Below are 24,362 nucleotides of genomic sequence, written 5' to 3' on the forward strand. Positions count from 1 at the left end.
TCCAGAATATAACCGCTAACTGCGTAAAAAAGATTTTCATCATATCGCTGTTGTTTCTTTTGTTAATCATCTTAAATTGGCATCCTCTGGTCTCGATCTTTTCATCATTGGAAACAGTTTTTCCCTATCTATACTGTCCAAACCCCTCATAATTTTATATACCTCAATTAAATCCCCTCTCAATATTTAGGGCGAACAATCCAACTTCTCCAATCTATCTCCATAATTGAAGTTCCTCATCCCCGGAACCATTCATGTGTCTTTTCTGCACTCTCTCTCATGCCTTCACATCTTTCCTAAAGTGCTGTTCCCAGAACTGGAAGCAATATTTCAACTGAGGCCAAACCAGTGTTTTATACAGGTTTATCATAACTTCCTTGCTTTTGTACTCTTACGTCCCAATTTATAATGCCGAGGATCCTGTATGCTTTATTAGCCACTCTCTCAACCTGCTTTGCAACCTTCAACATTTTGCTTTCGTGTACCCCCAGGTCCCTCTGCTCCTAAATTCCTTTTAGAATTGTACCCTTTATCCTACATTGCATCATCCAGTTCTTCCTACCTTCTCTGCATTAAATTTCATCTACCACTTCACCCTATCCACCAACCTGTCTATCCTTTTGAAGTTTAACACTATTGTCTCACTGTTCACAATACTTCCAAATTTTGTGATGTCTGTAAATTGTGCAATGGTGCCCTCCACACCCAAGTCTAGGTCATGAATGTATATTGGGAAGACCAGGGGCCTAACACCGATCCCTGGAGAACTCCATTGTAAGTCTTCCTCCAGTCTGAAAAACAACTGTTCACAACTCTGTTTTCTGTCATGCAGCCAATTTCATATCCCTGTTGCTACTGTCCTCTTTATTTCATGAGCCCTAACTTTGTTCATGAATCATTTATCAAATGGCTTTTGGAAGTCCATGTACCCACGTCAACCACTCTCTGTTATCTCATCAAAAAACTCAAGCAAGTCAGTTAACTATGATTTGCTCTTCATAATCCCTGCTGGCTTTCCTTAATTAACCTGCATTTTCCCAAGTAACTGTTAAATTTATCCTGAAGTATTGTTTCTAAAAGCTTCCCCACCATCAAGGTGAAACTGACTGGCCTGTAAGTGCTGGGCCTAACCTCACACCCTTTTTTGAACAAGGGTGTATTATTTGCAATTCTCTAGTACCCTGGCACCACACCTGTATTTTAAGGAGGTTTGGAAAATTTTGCCCAGTGCCTCCACAATTTCCACCCTTCCCTCAGTATCCCGTACAGTCCTGGTGACATATTAACTTTAAGTAGTCAGCCGATCTAAATAGCTCCTCCTGGTTAATTCTTAATCCACCAGTTGCTTCAACACACGTCCTCTTTCACCATGACTTGGGTAGCATCTTCTTCCTTGATAAAGATTAAAGCAAAGTATTTGTTTAGTACCTCAGCCAAACACCCTGCCCCCATGTGTAAATCCCCTTTTAGGTCCCTAAGTGGCCGTCTTCCTCCTCCTTTTAACCATTTTACTATTTATGTGCCTATAGAAGACTTTTGGATTCCCTTCTATGTTAGCTGCCAACCTGTTCTCATACTCTCTCTTTGCTTTTATTATTTGTAATTTCAATTCCTCTCTGAACCTTCTATATTGAGCCTGATTTTCAATTGTATTATCCACCTAAAATCGGTCATAAGCGCCCTTTATCAGTTTCATAATATAGAATATTCCATGGAAGACAATAGGAACAATTTAAATTCAACATAGTAGAACACCCTTTAATGTCGTAGAGGTGCTTCATAGGGGACCATCAACTATTGCTTCTCTCCTGCCCAGAGTGGGCCTCCAGAGAACACTGAAGCACACATGATCATTGGAGTGATGAAGAATATATAAACATACTTTCTCCTCAAACCACCTAGGTGATCAGAGTAAATACTGACATTGCTCACTGTAAAAAAAATAGCGGCAATGTCATAACATCTATAATGGTCTCAACTTAAGTCAAATTTTAGCCTTGTAATGAAACCCACAATATCAAAATAAAATCTACTTTGGACTTTGAGGGCAAGAGTTTCATCTCCATAGTGCCGACTCCAGCGGTGAGGACTGATCCTTCTCTAGAAAATGAATGCTGCACCGGCAGCCATTTCTGGTTTGGCACACATAGTAGGCTATCTTAAGAAGGATGCCCACATGCGTATCCCTTGTGTCTGTGCAGAAGCAGCAGAACTACTACTATCCTGATGTCACACAGCTCTACCAGCTGACGTAATGCCCATTGCTCAAATTTGGACCACAAAATTCTATTTTATGAATTAACGTATCACTCAATGAAGATCAGGCGTTCAGCTGAAAGAGGGGCCCAGCATTAGCATTACTTAAAGGGCCAGGCACCTAATTTGGAGCTAAGATAATTTTTAACAAGTTCTTCTATTGTAACATTTCTGGAAGCACTGTGAAGTGTTCTTGGAGGAATTGTAGTCTGTTCCTGGATTTAACAGAGAATATTGATGGACCCTCACAGGGAGAGTAGAGGATAAGGTTACCAGTTCACACAAAGGCAACAATATGTATAGGGGCAGCCGTGGCAGTGTCTATGAGTCTACAGCATAAAAGGGAGATGGAGCAGACACTTCAGAAAGGATGGTGGAGCCGTATTCCTCCATGCTCCCTGACAGTGTCAAGAGGTTGTCTGGCAGGCCAACCAATGCACCCAGCTTCTCTGACTGAATGCCCATCAATGTTCTCCTATACGGCACCCCATTGAGGTCCTCACCTGAGATGCCTGTAGCAGGGCCGGTCTACAACCTCGCTCACTAGTGAGCTGACAAACAGACCATCCTCTCCCCTAAGCTGGCTGCAGCCCACTCCTGCCTGCTTGCTTCAACATGTACTGATCCCAACTCTATACGTGTGCCCAAGGTATGTGCAGTGGCAGTATCTGAGCTGGTGGTTGCAAGCGTTCGATTAACTGATGGAGCTCCTTATCAGTGCTGAGCTGCAGTTCTCTCTCCTCCCCCTGGAGCTCCTGTTCCTGGGTGTCTGAAAGCAAAAAATCAGAAATGGCTACGGAAAAGGGACTGTGGTGGAAAGCAAGTGGTTCTCGGCCATGCCATCTGCAGTTTGCTCATCATGGCAAATAGCAAGATGAAGGTGAACTGGAAGTTGAGGGACAAAAGGCAGGTGTATACTATCATCCTCAATGTTCTCAGCAATGCCAGATATCATGGGCTCTATCAAGCTGGTTCATGATTCAGAGTCATCTCCTTCATAGGGCTCGGGAGATGCAGGTATCCTCACCCCCCTCAGGTTCTGCTCTGCTTCCTTCTATTGTGTGCTACTGTGTCCTGCAAGAGGGAGGGAAGAATGTCTGTGATTTTGGAGCATTGCATTTGGGTGATGTGCCTGCCATAGCTGAATAGCTGGAGGTATATAGTGGCAGCAAGAGGCAGCAGTGAACATGGTTTGTGTGTGAGAGTGTGCTGGAGCATTTGGATGTTAAGTCTGAGTCCTGAGTGCCAGGGGTTCTGCTGGGTGAGTGTTCAGTGTTGGCGCATTGAGCAGCATGACGTTGGTGGTGAGGTAGGCAAGAAGATGACATGTGAAGATGTATTCACTGGTCTTGACAACCCACATGAGGTTATTAGATGGCCAAGTCCTGGGAGTCGGATGCCAAGAATTGACTTCACTGGTCATCTGCTTCTACTTCCTTCTGACGGTAGGCCTTGATGGCCTCCTGTTCTCCCAAGGACCCTGGCCATTTCTTCTTCTGGCCACCTCCACCACTGAGGCCTCTTGCTGTGATCCCGGAGCTTCTCTTTGCTGTGGAGCAATAGTATTAAGCAGCAGCCTCCTGAAATTCAGTGCAAAAGCCCTTTGCGAAGGACAGACCACCTTTATGATTAGAAAGCTGGCTGCACCATGTGCTAAGAGCACAAAACAAAAACAGAATTACCTGGAAAAACTCAGCAGGTCTGGCAGCATCGGCGGAGAAGAAAAGAGTTGACGTTTCGAGTCCTCATGACCCTTCGACAGGACTTGAGTTCGAAGTGATAGAAGCAGATCATCAAAAGATGTCACCAACAATAGAACAAAAGAACACATAGGTGTTAAAGTTGGTGATATTATCTAAACGAATGTGCTAATTAAGAATGGATGGTCTGGCACTCAAGGTATAGCTCTAGTGGGCGTGGGGAGAGCATAAAAGATTTAAAAATATTTAAAAATAATGGAAATAGGTGGGAAAAGAAAAATCTATATAATTTATTGGAAAAAAAAACAAAAGGGGGAAACAAAAATGGGGTGGGGATGGAGGAGGGAGCTCAAGACCTAAAGTTGTTGAATTAATTCTTTGAATTCAACAACTTTAGGTCTTGAGCTCCCTCCTCCATCCCCACCCCCTTTCTGTTTCCCCCTTCCTTTTGTTTTTTTTCCAATAAATTATATAGATTTTTCTTTTCCCACCTATTTTCATTATTTTTAAATATTTTTAAATCTTTTATGCCCTCCCCACCCCCACTAGAGCTATACCTTGAGTGCCTTACCATCCATTCTTAATTAGCACATTCGTTTAGATAATATCACCAACTTTAACACCTATGTGTTCTTTTGTTCTATTGTTGGTGACATCTTTTGATGATCTGCTTCTATCACTGCTTGTTTGTCCCTACAACCACACCAACCCCCTTCCACTTCTCTCTCTCTCTTCCCCCCCCCCCCCCACACACACACACACGCACACACACACACACACACAAACACACCTTAAACCAGCTTATATTTCAACTCTTTCTTGGACTCGAACTCAAGTTCTGTCGAAGGGTCATGAGGACTCAAAACATCAACTCTTTTCTTCTCCGCCGATGCTGCCAGACCTGCTGAGTTTTTCCAGGTAATTCTGTTTTTGTTTTGGATTTCCAGCATCCGCAGTTTTTTTTGTTTTTATCTTTGCTAAGAGCACAATGCTGTTTGGCCTCCTGCTGAGTGCAGAGGCAGCCAGAACCACAGGAACTTGGCCCAGGCTATTTGGTTTGCCCTGTATTTTGGGTGTGGGAGTCATGGGGGTGATCAGGATTCAGGACCTGTCCATGCTGGTTCCTATGGTTCCTACATGTAAATTTGGTGCTGCCACCTCATATCTGATAAAACCCTGAGTCTTATAAGTTCACACTACAGCACTTTCATAATTTGGCACAAATTAGCAGTCTTACTCAGAAGCTGAAGTGAAAAAAGGAAATGTCAATCTTTTCTGAATGTGGGATTGTCATGTTGTTATGAGAGGGTAGAGGGAGCTTAAGTTTGCACCCAAGCCAATAATATATCTAACATACTTGACACTGACTGGCACTGAATGCAAAAAATGAAGAATAATTACTTTCAGAGCAGTGGCTGTTGTCTGAATTTAAACAAGGCTACATATATTACCCTTCTTAGTTCCTCTGTGAAGATGTTGGTAGGCTTCCTCCTTGAATCCTTGCAGTCCTTGCGGTGATGTTGATCTCACAATAGTGTTAGGTCAGAAATTCCAGACATTGACTTAGTGACAATGAAGGAACCATAATATATGCCCAAATCAGAGTGGCATGTGACTTGAAGGGAAACTTGGAGGTTATGGCATTCCCACAATTCTGATGGCTTTGATTGCAAGGAGGAGGTGCTTTCAAAATATTCCTGGCAAGTTACTGCAGTGTATCCAGTAGATCATACATACTGCAGCCAGGGGATGGACATCGAGCTCACTGACAGCAAGTTGCCTAATGACGTCCTCAACCAATTCATAATGTATCGTAATGCATGAACTGCTAATTTTTTAGGTGCTTCTATCCAGTTTGTTGCAGTAAAAGAAACGAGCGTGGAATATAGGATGTATTCAAAACCGTTCAATACATGAATCAAACCTCTTTGAATATATATGTGTTCTTCACTGTGGTCAATAAAAGTTGTCAGCACAATGATAGAAAAGGCTTGTTACATTTGTTTGAAAATTGTGATAAGATAACTTTTGTGCCACTTTAACACAGTGTAAACAGAAGTGTGCAGCCATGTCGAGAGATCATCAAAAACAAATGCTTTTTGTTTAACATTTAAGGAAATGTCAATCCTTTGGTAGGACTTTTATCAATTTTGTCATATTTTATTGATTATAATGTAAACTTTTTTTTCTCCCAGTCCAACTGAAGTCACCTTAAATCTGAAGGACCCAAGCTGCCCCGTTCAAATTCTAGGGTGCCTGTTAATGACAGTTACCTTGGTTTGCAGAGAAACTGATACAAGACACACTGTAAGTTTATGATCTTATTCTTCAAAATGTGAGAAAGTTTAATAGAGGACTTTATTTTGCTTGTGACAGTATTTGCTTTTGTGGAAGATTTCATTAAAATGTAAAAGGCCCAGTTTGTTGCAGTAAAAGAAACGAGCGTGGAATATAGGATGTATTCAAAACCGTTCAATACATGAATCAAACCTCTTTGAATATATATGTGTTCTTCACTGTGGTCAATAAAAGTTGTCAGCACAATGATAGAAAAGGCTTGTTACATTTGTTTGACAATTGACTGTTCTGGTACAATTAGTGCAAGGAGCCAAGTTCTAAAACTCTAATAGGAATGCAATTTGGATTAAAATTGAGTGCCTGATCCAAATTCTCAGTCCATATTGTCAATTTAAAATAGAATGGCTTTGTGTCTTTGTAAATATCTCCAGTAGACATGGATCAATGTGCATTGAGAGTGCTCTGCGTTATCTGGGCTACAATAATATGTTTGATCCTTCTGCATGAAGGAAAATTTTTCATACAGTGTTCAGGACCAGGCAGTTGCAGTCTTGAATTCCATGAAATTACACTGATCCCCAGGGTTTGCAAAGTAAATGTCAGCATCTGGGCTAATTATTTGGGTAGTCCCACCTGGAAGGTATCAGGTTATTTCATATCAGCTCTCTATTAGTCTTTGGATGGAATCATCCCAGATTTGCACTAAGTGCAGTAGCGGGCGGGAAAAAGAATGTTTTACCTGCCAGCCATGATGATGGCTTTCCAGGCCACATTGTTACAATCTCGCCTCATTAAGCGTCCATTCCCAGGAAACACGCCGTTTTGATGACGAGCAGACTCTCATTTTCCCACCACACTCTCACCTCGCTGCTTCCTCACACCAAGTGCCATATTTAAACTGCAGCCGCACACCCCAAAGTACTTCTAGTCCAGGACTGCTGCACAGAAGACATGGCCCCAGAAGACAAGAAGACTGCAGCCCCCCCATTCAGTGACACATCCCTGGAACGCCTTTTGGATGTCGTAGAGGCCCGCTGTGATGTCCTCTACCCCCATTCTGGCCACAGGATGTCCAGCGATATCACCAGTCCAGCTTGGTAGGCAATGGCAGTGGTGATCAGTGCCAATGCTGCACAGAAAAGGTTGGCCATCCAATGCAGAAAGAGGATGAATGATCTCATCTGTGCCTCCAGGGTAAGGCAACCATCTCAACACTCTAAATTCACACATTCACTGGCATCTTACCCACTGCCAGCTCAAGAGATGTCACCATTCACTCTCTCACACACACACACCCCCTCACATCTCCATCTGGCCTCATCTCCTCTGGAGACTACCTCCTCAGCCCTCACTTGCACAGATCAACTTGTACCCCCACACACACCGTACAGCCCTCACCCTGCAGCCACTTCCCTTCTCTGAGGCCACTTCTCCCCCTTCCCCAAGCAAACCCTAGCCCTGCAGCCATTAAAAAGCCTTATGGCTGGTCTGCTAAGTAGAGACCTGCTCATGAGCCTCCTAAAATTGATGTGGTGCTGTCTGCAAAACCTAGCACTGATGACCGCGAGTGCTCGCTGAAGCAAGGTAGGCAAACAAACCTCGAAGACCTGAGTGAAGTGCAGCTCCCCATGTGCACGTTGCTTATGTACAGCTGTGAAACATATTGGTGTGCAATCATGCTGACATGCTCAGATGATCCAGCATGGGGGGATAATTCCGGTGAACTGGGCTTATAATGATATGGAGATGTATTACAATGAAATTCCCGATGTCCGATGGTGGGAAATGTGGTTCATCATTGACGGGCAGAGCAGACGATTGCAAACTGGTTTCACGTTGTGAAAATAATTTTTGGCCTTCTCGCCATATTGCCCGCTCACGCCATCAAACACGCCTGCCACCAATGGGCAGGGAAAATTTTGCCCTTTGTTTTTGTGACATTTGCTTGGGTCTCTTGTGTTACTATTTCAAAGACCTTCCGAGCTGAAGCAAAACTTCGGGTAACTTTCTCCAAAGTTTCTCCTGTTACTTCACCACAACTTTGCACAAATCCTATTTATAAAAAATATATATCGTGTATTATATAATTACTTACTTTTGCATGTGAGCAGTGTTCATGAGCCTATGGACAGGATTTTTAGATCAACGTACGGGCAAGATCAGCGGGCCCAGAAGTGGCCAGGGAATGGATTGCCACCCGCAATCAGCCCCCAACGTGATTTCATGCTGGCTGGCCAATTAACAAGCATGAAGCGCATGCTGAAATGCTCAGCGCTGCTGGGGTGGGGGCGGAAGCTGACGTAAGCGCGGGTGAGCGCTGAATGAAAGCTCCCTGAAGGCAAAGAGCTGCCTCAGGGAGCTGAAGACTTCAAAACAATTAAATAAAGATTTTAAAATCACAAAAAAAATCCAAGCATCACAATCAGTTACCTGAACATATGCATGTTAAAAATTCTGTCCATAGATTTTTATTTTTCTTTCATTTAATAATGGAAACCTCTTCCTGCCCTTGGATGAGGTTTCATCAAAAATGCAAAGTTACCTGGCACATTCAGCCGTCCGCCAACCATAAAGTTGGACAGAGCACAAAAATTCAGGGACAATTGGAACAACTTCAATTGTCTTCTTAATTGTTGGTGGGCATGCTTCTGACACTTGTGCGCATTTGCCAACCGAAATATTGCGTGAGCGTGGGATGATGTTTGGATGCTCTCCCAATATCATCTTGCGCGATTTTGCGTCTGTTCGGTTTGAGCGGGTGCCCGCATGCCAACCAAAAAATTCTGCCCTCTATGCGTGCAATTATTGACACACTGAACAGCATCATTATCGACATCAGCTGGTCTTGGTATGCATGATGTACAGTTGAAAGATTTGTAGTGTGTAATAGTAAAAGTGTTCAGATTAGATTAGCAGTGTAGAGAACATTTTGGAGGAGTTCATTTATTCAACGGGTATGACCCTAGGGACAATGTGATAGCATCCTTGTTTTTGATGGGAAGATTTTTGAATTTAGATTTTTGAACATGGTTACGTGAGTAACTATTAAACTGCTTTGTGGTCCCTCATGCAAAGTTTGCCAAAATAAATGCTATGTAATAAACAAATGCAGCAATCCAAAGACACTCAAATAGAAATAACATATCTTTCCTATAAAAATATGTTCTTGAAAAAATAATAAAATTGATCTCCACGAGACATATTCCAAGTCAGTAACCATTATCTCAAATATCAAATTATGCATATGGGTTGAAATTGAAAATTCACAAATACAATCTGAAATTACAAATGCAAGTCTATCACATGTCTCAGGAAAGGAAAATATGCTCAAATAGGATCAAAATAAGGAGGGTTGGGGAGAGCGGAAGCAATGATTTAAAACAGCAACATTGAAGAAATTATGGATAGGAGGAATGAGGGGCAAGGTGGCAGGATCTAGCCCAACCATCTTCAGCTGCTTCATCAATGACCTTCCTTCCATCATAAGGTCAGAAGTGGGGATGTTCGCTGATGGTTGCACAATGTTCAGCACTATTCGCGACTTCTCAGATGCTGAAGTAGTCCATGTCCAAATGCAGCAAGATCTGGACAATATCCAGGCTTGGGCTGACAAGTGGCAAGTAACATCTGCACCACACAAGTGCCAAGCAATGACCATTTCCAACAAGAGAGAATCTAACCATTGCCCTTCACGTTCAATGGCATTATCATTATTGGATCCCCCACTATCAGCATCCTGGGAGTTACCATTGACCAGAAACTGAACTGGACTATCCATATAAATACTCTGGCTACATGAACAGGTCAGAGGCTCGGAATCCTGCGGCAAGTAACTCACTTCCTGACTTTCCAAAGCTTGTCCATCGTCTACAAGGCACAAATTAGGAGTGTGTTGGAATACTCTCCACTTGACTGGATGAGTGCAGTTCCAACAACAGTCAAGAAGTTCAACACTATCCAGGACAAAGCAGCCCGCTTGATTGGCACCACATCCACAAACATTCATTCCCTCCACCACCACAGATGCACAATGGCAGCAGTGCGTGCCATCTACAAGATGCACTTCAGGAACTCACCAGGACTCCTTCGACAGCACTTTCCAAATCCACGACCGCCACCATTTAGAAGGACAAGTGTAGCAGATTCCACCACCACCTGGAAGTTCCCCTCAAAGCCACACACTATCCTGCCTTGGAAATATATCACTGTTCCTTCACTGTCACTGGGTCAAAATCCTGGAAATCCCTCCCTATCAGCACTGTGGGTGTACCTACACCGCATGGACTGCAGCAGTTCCAGAAGGCAGCTCATCACCACCTTCTCAAGGGTAATTAGGAATGGGTATTAAATGCTGGCCTAGCCAGCGACGCCCACATCCCATGAATGAATTTTTAAAATTATCAGGGCTATAGCTGCAGACTCTCTTGAGCTGTACATCATATGAAAATGGAACTCAGACAGTTGAGAGGGAAAAGGGAGAGAAGAGGAACATTTTCAACGGAAGGCCCATTAACTTGGGGTCTTTACTTCTCCTACCTCTATCTCACCCAGGAACAGTGTGTGAGGCAGCTGAGTTTCACCAAGAGGATGATTTCTGAACTGTGCCATCTCCTGCAACTCAACCTACAGCTGCACAGCAGGACCAGGAGGGTGCTGCCAATGATCATCAAGGTCACGGTTGCCCTCAATTTCTATGCTAGTGGATCCTTACAGGTAAAAGTAGGTGATATCAACAACATCTCAGTTCACCATCCATCACTGCATCAGGGAAATGACAGAAGTCCTGTAGAGAAGCAGAGGATCTTCATTGTCTTCCCACTGACCAGAGAGAAACATGAGGAGAGAACAGTTGAATTTGCCAGGCTGGCAAGATTTCCAATGATGTAGACTCCAATTGATTGCAGGTATGGGCTCTGGGGGCTTAACATGCTAACAAAGAGATGTTCCATACCCGCAAGAACTACCACTCCATCAACACCCAGTTGGCGTGTGACCATGACCACAGGATCCTCTGGATCATTGATTACTTTTTGGTAGCAACCATGATGTCTTTAGCCTGTAGCAGTCAGATGATTTTTGTGCCACCCTGAAGAACCAGGTGCTGGCTCTGGGTCACAAGTGATGCCAGCTAATACACCTGGCTAATGACTCAGCTACATGACCATGCATGGACAGCATGCTTATAATGAAAGCCATGCAGCAATTTTGTGGAGCAAATGTTCAGCATCCTGCAGCAACTGTTCTCCTGTATGGACCACTCAGACGTTGTCTTCCTGAGCTTACCAGAGACTGCACCCACACTTATTGTGGTCTGCTGCAACCTCCACTTTCTAGCAATCGTGAATGTGCACATGTTGCCACCAGGTGTTTAGAGGCCATCTCAGGAGAAGGAGGAAAAGAAGGGAGGGAGGAGGTATCCGGGAACACTTTCCTCTAGATGGACTCTCTGTGAGTGGACACTGAGACTCTGCTTCACCTGAGATGTTATGATAATTGCCCCAGAATTCTCTGTCTTTCAATTTATAGCTGTGTGAGCTCACCAGAGGGTGGAGCCACAGGCAAGTTCTACTGCAGAGGAAGACTTTGATGGACAATGTGGAGGAAAATGCTTGGCACATTCACAGGCCTGTTGGATAGCTTCCTGTCACAATCAAGCAGCATGGAGGAGTGTAGCTACGACCTGGCAAAGGGCTTTGCACAAGGCTTGGAGCCCATCCTTTTCAATGTGGAAGTGGAGGTCAATTCCATTACAGTACTTGCAGATCCAACTGTGATGCAGTGCCTGCTGGCAGATGTCTCAGTTTCCATTGCAGCCCACGTGGCCGGCCCCCAAGATCTCAGTACTGCAGTGGAAGCTCTTGAGATCCATGATTAGTATCATGCAGGCTCAGACCGCTGCCAACGTAGCTGCAGATACCAGTGCTCAAAGGGGGTTGCAGCCTCTCTCAGGAGCTCATCAATTTTCCCTCCAACAAATCACTAGAATTGCTGAGGCTCCGCCCTTAGAGTGTGGCAGTGGCTCTGTGGTGCGCAAACCTGCTCACTCAGGATAACAGCATTCATGCATTCCCCACTGCCAGCCCACCAGTGCTCTAAATATTACATAACATAGAAACATAAGAAAAGGAACAGGGGTAGACCATTCGGCCCCTCGAGCCTGCTCCACCATTCAATAAGATCTTCTTGTGTTTCAATTTCTACATTGCCATCTAACCCCGATAACCTTTGATTCCCTTGCCTAACAAGAATCTAACCACCTCTGCCTTAAAAATATTCAGTGACCCCCACTTCCACCACCTTCTGAGGCAGAGAGTTCAAAAGTCGCACAAACTTCTGAGAGAAAAAAATTCTCTTCATCTCTGTCCTAAAAGGGTGACCCCCTAATTTTAAAACAGTGTCCCCTAGTTCTGGACTCACCCACAAGGAGTGCTGTATTTGGCTGCAGTCAAGAGCTTCAGCTGGAGATCGGTGACGGAGGGAGTTTAAGGGTTAAATTAAGGGTTAAACCCTATCTAAAGTCTAATCTTTCTTTAATTTAGCAATTAACTAAAAGTTGCTGTTAGGGTTGGAAGAAGGTGAGTTTTAGACCGAAGAGGACAGGCCAGCAAGAGCGGTATAAAAGGATGCAAAAAACAGAGGCCAAGACCGGAGAGGAGAGGCATCCCCTCAGGACCTTCAGGTGGTGGAGTTTGAATCACAATTCAAAAAGTGATGCGACACAGGGGTGGCAGCTGATTGGTAAGTAGGGTCAGGTGAGTACTTCTACTTCTGCTTTTTCTACTAATTAAACTGTTGCAGTCCATTAGCTTAAAGAAAATAAGGTGACGACTTTGGACTGTAGTGGGAGTGTTTGGAGTGGAATAAGGCCCCTAGCATAGTTAGTATTCTTTAAAGGGAGTAACTAACAAGCTTAATCTAGAGGGAAATCATGGTAGCAGAGCTCGCACCCGTGATATGCTCCTCCTGCACTATGTGGGAAGTCATGGACACTTCCAGTATCCCTGGCGACCATGTGTGCAGGAAGTGCGGCCAGCTGCATCTACCAGCTAACTACATTTTAGAGCTGAAGGTGCAGGTGGATTCACTGTGGAGCATCTGCAATGCTGAGATTGTCATGGACAGCAGGTTCAGTGAGGTGGTCACACCACAGGTAAAGACTGAACAGGCAGAAAGGGGACTGGTGACCACCAAGCAGTGTTGAGGAAGGCAGGCAGTGCATGAGTCCCCTGTGGCCATCCTCCTCTTTAACAGATATACCGTTTTGGATACTGTTGGTGGAGGCAACTTCTCAGGGGAAAGCAGCAGGAGCCAAGTGCATGGCACCACGGGTGGCTCTGCTGCACAAGATGGGGGGGGGAACAAGAATGGCAGGGCTATAGTGATAGGGGATTCAATAATAAGGGGAACAGACAAGCATTTCTGTGGCTGCAAATGAGACTCCAGGGTGGTGTGTTGCCTTCTGGTGCCAGGGTCAAGGATATCTGGGAGAGGCTGCAGGGCATTTTGAAGAGGGAGGATGAACAGCTACCGGTTATGGTACATATTGGTACCAACGACATAGGTGAATAAACGGATGAGGGCCTACAAGCTGAATATAAGGAGTTAGGATGTAAATTAAAAAGTAGGTCCTCAAAGGTAGTAATCTCAGGACTACTACTAGTGCCATGTGCTAGCGAGAGTAGAAATAACAGGATATATCAGATGAATATGTGGCTGAAGAAATGGTGTAGAGGGGAGGAAGTCAGATTCTTGGGACATTGGGACCGGTTCTGGGGAAGGTGGGACCAGTACAAACAGAATGGGTTGCATCTGGGCAGGATTGGGACCAGTGTCCTGTGGGGAGGGGTGTTTGCTAGTGCTTTCGGGAGGGGGGTTTAAACTAGAATGGCACGTGGATGGGAACCTGAGCAGGGAGACAGAGGAGGGGAAACAAAGATAGAAGCGAAAGACAGAAAAATAAGAAGCAAAAGTGGAAAGCAGAAAAATCAAGGGCGAAAAATAAATGGGGTCATAGTGCATAACAAAGCTAAGATAACTAACAAGGTCAAAAAGACAAGTCTAAAGGCATTGTATCTTAATAATGCACGGAGCATTCACAATAAGGTAGATGAATTAACAGCGTAAATAGATGTAAACGATTATGATACAGTTACAATTACGGAGACATGGCTGCTGGGTGACCAAGGATAGGAACTGAACATCCAGGAGTATTCAGTATTTAGGAAGGACAAACAAATAAGGAAAGGAGGTGGGGTAGCACTGTTAGTAAAGGAGGAAATCAATGCAATAGTGAGGAAGGATATTGACTCGGAAAATCATGATGTGGAATCTGTTGGGGTGGAGATAAGAAACATCAAAGGGCAGAAAACATTGGAGGGGATGTCGATAGGTCCCCAAACAGTAAAGGAGATGTAAGGGAAGGCATTAAACATGAAATTAGAGATGCATGCAATAAGGGCACAACTGTAATCATGGGTGACTTTAATCTACATATAGATTAGACAAACCAAACTAGCAATAATACTGTGGAGGAGGATTTCCTGGAGTGTGTTATCTGATGGTTTTTGAGACCAATATATTGAGGAACCAACTAGAGAACAAGCTATCCAAAACTGGGTATTGTGCAGTGAGAAAGGATTAATTAACAATCTTGTTGTGCAGGGTTCCTTGGGGAAGAGCAACCATAAAATGACAGAATTGTCCATTAAGATGGAGAGTGAAGAAGTTGAATCCGAAACAAGGGTCCTGAATCTAAATAAAGGAAATACGAGGCTATGAGGTGCGAGTTGGGAATGATGGATTGGGGAACCTTATTAAAAGGGTTAACAATGACTAATAGTTAAGGAACGTATGCATGAATTACAACAAGTATTCATTCCTGTCTGGCGCAAAAATAAAACAGGAAAGATGGCTCAACCAGGATTACAAAAGAAATTAGGGATACTATTAGATCCAAAGAGGAGACATATAAAATTGCCAGAAAAAGCAGCAAGCCTGCGGATTGGGACCAGTTTAGATTTCAGCAAAAGTGGACAAAAAGATTGATCAAGGAGGGGAAAATGAAGTATGAGAGTAAACTTGCAGGGAACATAAAAACCGACTCTAAAAACTTCTATAAATATGTGAAGAAAAAAAGACTAGCAAAGACAAGTGAAGGTTCCTTACAGTCAGAAATGGGGGATATTATAATGGGGAAAAAAGAAATGGCAGAAGAATTGAACACATATTTGGTTCTGTCTTCACAAAAGAGGACACAAATAATTTCCCAGAAATGTTAGAGAGCGAAGGGTCTAGTGAGAGGGAAGAATTGAAGAAAATCAGTATTAGTAAAAAAAAATGGTGCTAGAGAAATTAATGAGGTTAAAGGCTGAAAAATCCCCAGGGCCTGATAATCTACATCCCAGAGTACTAAAGGATGTGATACTGGAAATATTGGATGCACTGGTGGTCATCCTCCAAAATTCTATAGAATCTGGAGCAGTTCCTACAGATTGGAGGGTGGCAAATGTAACCCCACTATTTAAAAATGGAGGGAGAGAAAAAACAGAGAATTACAGACCAGTTAGCCAATCAGTAGTGGGGAAAATGCTAGAGTCTATTATAAAAGGCATGGTAACAGAACATTTGGAAAGCATTCACGGGTTTAGACAAAGTCAGCATGGGTTTATGAAAGGGAAATCATGCTTAACTAATCTAATGGAGTTTCTTGAGGATGTAACTAGTAGAATAGATAAGGGAGAATGTAGTGTATTTGGATTTCAAGACGGCTTTTGATTAGGTCCCACATAAGAGGTTAGTGTGAAAAATTAAAGCACGTGGGATTGGGGGTAATATATTGGCATGAATTGAGAATTGGTTGACAGACCGGAAACAGAGAGTGGGAATAAATGTGTCTTTTTCCAGATGGCAAGCTGTGACTAGTGGTGTACTGCAGGGATCAGTGCTTATGCCCCAGCTATTCACAAAAGGTATAAATGACTTGGATGAGGAAACCAAATGCAATATTTCCAAGTTTGCTGAAGACACAAAACCGGGCAGGGTTGTGAGGAGGATGTAAGGAGGCTTCAGGGTGATTTAGACAAGTTGTGTGTGTGGGCAAACACATGGCAGATGCAGTATAATGTGGATAAATGTGAAGTTATACACTTCGCTATGAAAAACAGAAAGACAGTATTATTTAAATGGTGATATATTGGGAAATGTGAATGTACAAAGGCATCTGGGTGTCCTTGTACGCCAATCAATGAAAGTGTTGGCTTTCATTGCAAGAGGATTTGAGTTCAGAAGTAGGAATGCCTTACTGCAGTTATACAGGGCTTTGGTGAGACCACACCTGGATATTGTGTGCAGTTTTGGTTTCCCACCTAAGAAAGGATATACTTGCCATAGAGAGACTGCAGCAAAGGTTCACTAGACTGATACCAGGGATGGCAGGACTGTCGTATGAGGAGCGATTGGTTCGACTGGGCCTGTATTCATTAGAGTTTAGAAGAATGAGAGGGGATCTGATTGAAACATATAAAATTCTAACAAGGCTAGCTAGCTAGACTAGATACAGGGAGGAGGTATCCCTTGGTTTTGAAGCCTAGAACCAGGAGCCACAGTCTCAGGATACGGGGCAGACCATTTTGGACTGAGATGAGGAAAAACTTCTTCACTCAGAGGGTGTTCAACCTGTGGAATTCTCTCCCACAGAAGGCTGTGGAGGCCAGGTCACTGAGTATATTCAAGAAAGGAATTGATAATTTTTTGGATATCAGGGGCATCAAGGGGTATAGAGAGAAAGTGGAATATGGCATTGCGATAGAGGATCAACCATGATCGTAATGAATGGCAGAGCAGGTTCAAAGGGCCGAATGGCCTACTCCTGCTCCTAGTTTCTCTATTTCTAAGAGGAAACATTCTTTCGAAGTTTCATGTTATGTGAAGAATTGCTTGCTGACCTTGACCATTGTGTGGGGCCATTGAACTTCTTGTGACACTGCAATCAGGTCCTTGGGACTAGACTCTGGGCCACAGATTGGGCTGAATTTTCATTTTGTGAGTGGGAAACAGGAGCTAGGACAGTTCCCAGATCCTAAAACTACTCGCAGTGGGAGCAGTCAGCCTGGAATTTTGACTGGGTTGCCCCCTTAATTGGCATGGAGACAGGTTCCCTGTCCAATTAAGAGTGGTGGGCAGGCTCTCAAAGTTGTCAATCATTGGTCTTCCAGTTTTGGAGGAACTGCTAGCTGCAATCAATGGTAACTAACTGATAGAGTGCTTTAACAGGAAGGCACCATCAGCCACTTTAAAAAAAAATTCAATTAAAAATATAAAGAAAGCAGCCAGACCACCCCAGTGTGGGGAGGTGGAAGCCCCTTTACAGGGCAGCCTTTGGCTAGACCCCAACCCAGGAAGGGCTTGTAGGTCTGCCAGAGTGCTGACACCTGGTTCTGCTGCTGGGTGCCCACATCCAGGCAGTTGAACTGCCCTCAGTTGCATCAGGAAACTGGAGGCCAACTGGAAAATCCCAGTTGGCCTCCTTAATACCTGGTTAACAAGGGTCTTAATGAGCCCAATTGCCTGCTTATGGGGGTAGTTGGCCATGCTGAGTCAAAATGGCCAACATTGGGAACAGGGATGGGAAACTCACACGCCGGCCAAACTCGTAATTTCCTGCCTACATTGCCTACCTCGGTCTGAAAATCCAGCACATTGTGCCTCTCCCTTTACCACCTTTGGACTAATGCCTCCAGCATCACATCAGAAAGCTCTAGATCCCTCTATCTAGCCTGTTGTTTCATTTTCTGTGTTTTTGCTTCTTTCCAAGTCTTTTGCAGATAGTCTCCAAGTCAGTGCATTGAGTGCAGTTTCTCTTTAAAAGAGGAAGGCTGTAATGAAGAAAGGCCAACTCAAACATGTGCTAGTGATACATGTTGCTGGGCCTTCTTTTCAGCAGGCAGTCAGTCAGCAAACACTTTTTGTCCAACCTCTCGCTAATGGGCATTAAGAAATTTTTCCCTTATACTTACAGATGAGAAAGGCCATTTATAAGACCATGCGCAGAAATTTTCGCTCGGCAGGTGGGTGTGCGCCTGACCCGCTCGAGCATGAAATGATGCGCGTTGACGTTGGCTAGCGTGTCGACGTCAATACGCAGTCGCGCGATAGTTCAGTTGGCACTGGAGCTGGCAGTGCACCCACTGACAATTAAAAGGCCTATTAGGGCCATTAAGTAATCAATTAATATAAAGTTTTCACTGCCCATCCAATGTAACAGTTGGCAGGTAGGCGAAAAGGCCAAACGGCCTTTGCATTTTTTGGAAACCTCATCCACGGGCGGGATGAAGTTTCCAAAAGCAAATAAAAATAAAATAAAAACTTTTATTTTTCCAACAGAGTCACATGAGGGGGCATGTTGTATTACATTTTTGTTTTTTAAATTTTTTTTTATATCCCTTCATCTCCCTGAGGCATCTCCATGCCTTAGGGAGATTATGCAGCGCTCACTTGCACCAATGCGTGAAGTTCGCGCTCGGCCGACTTGCACTCTTCCCCACACCTCCCACACAGGTAGCACTCAGCGCTTAATTGGCCCACCAGCATGAAATCACGGTGCGGTGCTGATCGAAGGCAGCGGTCGGCATCCTGCCCACCCCACCGTCCCCCACCGAGCATCCCAGCCAAGGGCAAAATTCTTCCCCATAAGACGTAGGAGCAGAAGTAGGCCATTTGATCTTCAATGAGATCATGGCTGATCTGATAATCCTCAACTCTACTTTCCTGCCTTGTCCCCATAATCCTTGGTCTCCTTACTGATTAAAAACCTGTCTATCTCAGCCTTGAATATACAATGTGGTAAAGAACTCCACAGATTGACTACCCTCTGAGAGAAGAAATTCTGTTTTAAATGGCCGCTGCCTTACTCTGAGATGGTGCCTCTGGTCCTAGACTCTCCCAGAAGGGAAAACAACCTCTCAGCATCTACCCTGTGAAGCCCCCTAAGAATCTTGCATGTTTCAATAAGGTCGCCTCTCATTCTTCTAAACTCCAGTAAGTACAGGCCCAATCAACTCAACCTTTCCTCATAAAAAAATCCCTTCATACCCGGGATCAACCTAGTGAAGCCGCCCTGCAATGCCTCCAATGCCAGTATATCTTTCCTTAGATAAGGGGACCAAAATTGGTCACAGTATTCTAGGTGTGGTCTAAGTAGTGCATTGTGTGATTTTAGCAAGACTTCTCTGTTTTTATACTCCATTCCCTTTGAAATAAAGGCCAACATTCCATTTGCCTTCCCTATTACCTGTTGAACTTTTTGTTAACTTATGTTAACTTTTTGGGATTCATGCACAAGGACTCCCAAATCCCCCTGTGCTGCAGCCTTCTGCAATCTTTCCCAATTTAAATAATACTCAGCTCCTCTACTCTTCCTGCCAAAGTGCATAACCTCACATTTTTCCACATTGTATTCCACCTGCCAGTTTTTTGCCCATTCACTTAACCTGTCTATATCTCTCTGTAGACACCCTGTGTCATCTTCACAACTTGCCTTTCCACATATTTTTGTGTCATCTACAAACTGGGCAATAGCACATTCAGTTCCATCATCTAAGTCATTAATATATATTGTAAATAATTGAGGCCCTAGCACTGATCCCTGCGGAACTCCATGAGTTACAGGTTGCCATCCTGAAAATGCTCCCCTTATCCCAACTCTCTGTCTACTATTAGTTAGCCAATCCTCTATCCATGCTAATATACTACCCCCAACACCATGGACTCTTATCTTATTAAGTAGTCTTATGTGCGGTACCTTATCGAACACCTTTTGGAAATCCAAATATATTATGTCTACTGGTTGCCCTTTATCTATCCTGTTTATTCCTCAAAGAATTCTAATAAATTTGTTAGGTATGATTTCCCCTCCATAAAGCCATGCTGACTGTACTTGATTAGACAATGGCCAGAATCTTCTGGTCTGTTTTGCGCATAAAATGATGTGGTGACGTCAGGCTGCGTCCTGACGTCACCGTGCTTCATTCAGATCTTCAGTTCGGCAGGCATGCAGCAGAGTCAGATGCGCGCCCACCGAACTGTCAAAGGCCTATTAAGGCCATTTAAATTCCAATTAAGATAGTTAACTGAGCTGCCTGTCCAACCTTAAGGTTGGCGGGCAGGCGAAGAGCCAAGGTGGCCTTCGCATTTATCATGAAATCTCATCCACGGGCAGGATGAGGTTTTATGAAGGGTTTATAAATTAAACAAATTTTTAAATTAGAATTCATTGACATGTCCCAGCTCATGTCATGCTGTCATATGAGGGGACATGTCTTAAATTTTTTTTTCTTTTATTAACATTTTTAAAAATCAAACTAATCTCCCTGAGGCAGCTCTGTACATTAGGGAGATTTTTGCGCTCTTTCGCATGCATGCGTGAAAGAGCGCAGGCCCCGACTCAGCCTACTCCCTCTGCCCACACAGAGAGCACTCGGCACTTCTGGGTGCGCGTCATGCTGGGCGGGCCTTAATTGGCCTGCCCACGCAAAATGGTGGTACCCAGCCAATCACGGGTGGCGATCGGCTGCGTGCCTGCCTGCGCCCACTCCTGCCCAATCCCCACGACAGGGAGGAAATTCTCCCCATGTATTTTTAAATGCGCTGCTATTACATCCTTTATAATGGACTCCAATATTTTCCCAATGACAGATGTTAAGCTAACTGGCCTATTGTTACCTGTTTTTTGTCTCCTCCCTTATTGAATAAGGGTGTTACATTGGCCCATTGGAGAGAGTGTAACATCCTTCATTAAGTTATTTTACAGTTTCTACTCCCACTATGCTATTGGAAGTTTACTCTTGTTTGAAGAAGAATCTCTTGATATTATTCCTAAAATTATTTTTATTAGTTTGAGCCTATTTCTATTCTAGTTCTATTCTCAGTTTAATTTGAAGTAATGTGAAATAGCTGATAAAGATTTTCTAAATCTCTTATAGGATGTGGAAAATAGAAATACTTCTCTCAAAAAATGCTGTTTTAAAATCCACACCTTTTCCACAACTCTACGCATACACTTCTGTTGAGGAACCAGGAAATAATTAAGTGCCCATTTGAAAGGGGTATTACTGATCCACTGTAACAAAAACAAATGCTTTAAAGGAAATGTAATGACTCAAATTAAAATGGCATTCCCAGGGTTGATAATGCACTCCAGCCCCCACCTGCTAGTGCTCACCAGTCGGAAGGTGTCAAGTGTACCAATGAGCAATGTGTGCTCCTTCTCCAGGGACACCCGGACAAGGACGTTACTGCGGAAGAGAAGCAGGCAGTCAGACGGAACAATCCTCCTCGACTGCCTGGTACCTGTTATGGCCACCTTGGCCAGGCCCAGAAGCCATTCTGTGAGGTTTCCTGATCTGCCTGCTCCCCTCCGCACCTACTTTACACTTATAGCAATATATACATATATAATGCCAAAATATCACACAAAAATGTTTGCATAATAAATGAGCCAAATGATGAAACTCCTTAACCTTTCAGTAAGCTCCAGAGACAGAAAGAAATCTGCTTTGCTCCAGATAGTGTAAATTTTTGTCCTCGCCAAATAGGCTACAATCTGGCAGAACGGATCACCACCTGAAATCAATGGAATGAAAACTAAATCTGCTCTGCCAAATTACTGCCATGCAGTGAAATGAAAATTTACCCCATGTTCTTTGTTTACAGTGTTGTAGCTGTACTGAAACAGCTTGGCTAGGGGCACAGCAGTTTCTGGAGCACAAATCTTCAGTATTATTGCCAGAATATTGTCAGCGCCCATAGCCTTTACAGTATTTCATGCCTTCAGTGGTTTCTTGATTTCAAGTAGAGCGAATTGAATTGAATTGGCTGAAGACTGGTATCTGTGATTCCGGGGAGCTCCAGAGGAGCCCAAGATGGATCATCCACTTGGCATTTCTGGCTGAATGTTGTAGCAAATGTTTCAGCCTTATCTTTTGTATTGATGTGCTGGCCTCCCCCATAATCGAGGATGGTGATATTTGTGGAGCCTTCTCCAGTGAGTTGTTTAATTGTCCACCACCGTTCATGACTTGATGTGGCAGGACTGCAGAGCTTAGATCTGATTCATTGGTTGCGGAATTGCTTAGCCCTATCACTTACTGCCTTTGCTGTTTAGCATGCAAGTAGTCCTGTGTTATAGCTTCACTAGGTTGATGCCTCATTTTTAGGTATGCCTGGTGCTGCACCTGGCATGCCCTCCTGCACTCTTCATTGAACTAGTGTTGATCCCCTGGCTTGGTGGTAATTGTAGAGTGGGGATATGCCAGGCCATGAGGTTACAGATTGTGGTTGAGTACAATTCTACTGCTGCTGATGATGACCCATACAGCCTCATGATTCCCTAGTCTTGAGCTGCAATATATGTTCGAAATCTATCCCATTTAGCACAGTGTTATTGCCACACAACACGATGGGAGAGTATCCTCAATGTGGAGACCGGATTTTGTCTCCACAAGGATTGTGTGGTGGTCACCCATACCGATACTGTCATGGACTGATGCATCTGCAGTAGGCAGGGTTGGTGATGAGGTCAAGAATGTTTTTCCAGCTTGTTGGTGCCCTCACCACCTGCTAAAGGCCCAGTCTAGCAGTTATGTCCTTTAGGACTCAGCCAGCTCAGTCTGTAGTGGTGCTACCGAGCTACACTTGGTGATGGACGTTGAAGTCCCTCATCTAGAGTACATGCTGCCAACCTTTTATCCAGTTTGCCACATTACCCTGAATCCCATGGGCTTTTACTTTCCTGACCAATCTGCCATGTGGGACCTTGTCAAATGCCTTGCTAAAATCCAAAATTTGCCTTCCCCCAGTTCAAGACTTTTACTCTGGCCTTATCTCAGTCCTTTTTCATGGTAATGCTAAATCTAACTGAACTGTGATCACTGTCCCCAATATGGTCGCCAACTGTCACTCCACCCACTTGCTCTTCTTCGTTCCCCAAGACTAGGTCTAGAATTGCATCTCCTCTCGTTGGATTTGTCACTAACTGGTTGAAAAAATTTTCCTGGACATACTGCATGAATTTTTCTCCCTCAGTGCCCCTTACATGATCACCAGTAATCCAGCCGCCACCATTATTAAACAGCCCTACTGCTGAGTGACTTAATGACTCACTTATTTCAGACACTGTACTCCTTTAATATGTGGATTGGAGTCCTATGATATACAAATGATCCCAATTACTATTTTAGCACTGAATTTGGTGGAACATGTGCTGTGCATGCTCTAATCAGTTTTACTGGTGGAATAGATGAAGAGGACCAGAAGGACAAGTTTTAAATTATTTCTATGTGGCTAGGAGGAATAGGAGTCATCCCCAAGGTCCCATAAAAATGAAATGGACTGCTGCCAACCCAGGATTTCTCACCTTTTGCCCAGAGTTACTCCTTACGGCTGACTGGTTAGCCTCCAGTCTTAACCCTGCATTGGGATATTGTTAGAAGAAGACAGCTAATTCAACATACTTAAGTGAACCCAAGCCCTGAAATGTGTTCTGATGAAAGGTTGTTGACTGGACACATTAACACTGTTTCTCAGATGTTACCTAAACAGCTGAGCACTTCCAGCATTTTCTGTTTTCATTCCTTAAATGGCTTCTGGCATGGGTAGGCAGTGATGGAGACAGTGGGAGATTTTTTTTTAATATTCATTCATGGGATGTGGGCATTGCTGGCTAGGCCAGCATTTATTGCCCATCCCTAATTGCCCTTGTTGAGAGGGCATTTAAGAGTTAACCACATGGCTATGGGTCTGAAATCACATGTAGGCCAGACCAGGAAAGGATGGCAGATTTCCTTCCCTAAAGGATATTTGTAAACCAGATGGGTTTTTACGACAATTGGTAATGATTTCGTGGTCATCATCAGACTTTTAATTCCAGATTTTTATTGCATTCAAATTTCACCTGGATCCCCAGAGCATTACCCTAGGTCTCTGGAATACTAATCCAGTAACAAGACCACTATGCCATCGCCTCCCTAGGGAGGATCATGACCCTCCCAAATTTTGGGGTCAGCCAACATGACTTTGGAGGGCCTCCTCTGTTTCTATCTCAGGAACCTCTGT

The 24,362-nt window shown here is 43.9% G+C and overlaps 1 protein-coding gene across 9 annotated transcripts in view; it reads left to right on the forward strand.

The window, feature by feature from the left end:
- mctp1a (multiple C2 domains, transmembrane 1a) overlaps nucleotides 1-24,362 on the forward strand; it is a 733,548-nt gene that overhangs the window by 250,262 nt on the left and 458,924 nt on the right. For all 9 annotated transcript variants that reach the window (XR_005942877.1, XM_041186933.1, XM_041186932.1 and 6 more), the window contains one exon: nucleotides 6,152-6,263. Coding sequence is in view for 8 of the 9 variants with exons in the window: in XM_041186933.1 (XP_041042867.1) it covers nucleotides 6,152-6,263 (112 nt within the window). In the remaining variant the exon portion in view is untranslated. The remainder of the gene's footprint in view (nucleotides 1-6,151; nucleotides 6,264-24,362) is intronic.

Source organism: Carcharodon carcharias, chromosome 4 (assembly GCF_017639515.1).
Source record: "Carcharodon carcharias isolate sCarCar2 chromosome 4, sCarCar2.pri, whole genome shotgun sequence".
NCBI classification, from domain to species: Eukaryota; Metazoa; Chordata; class Chondrichthyes; order Lamniformes; family Lamnidae; genus Carcharodon; species Carcharodon carcharias.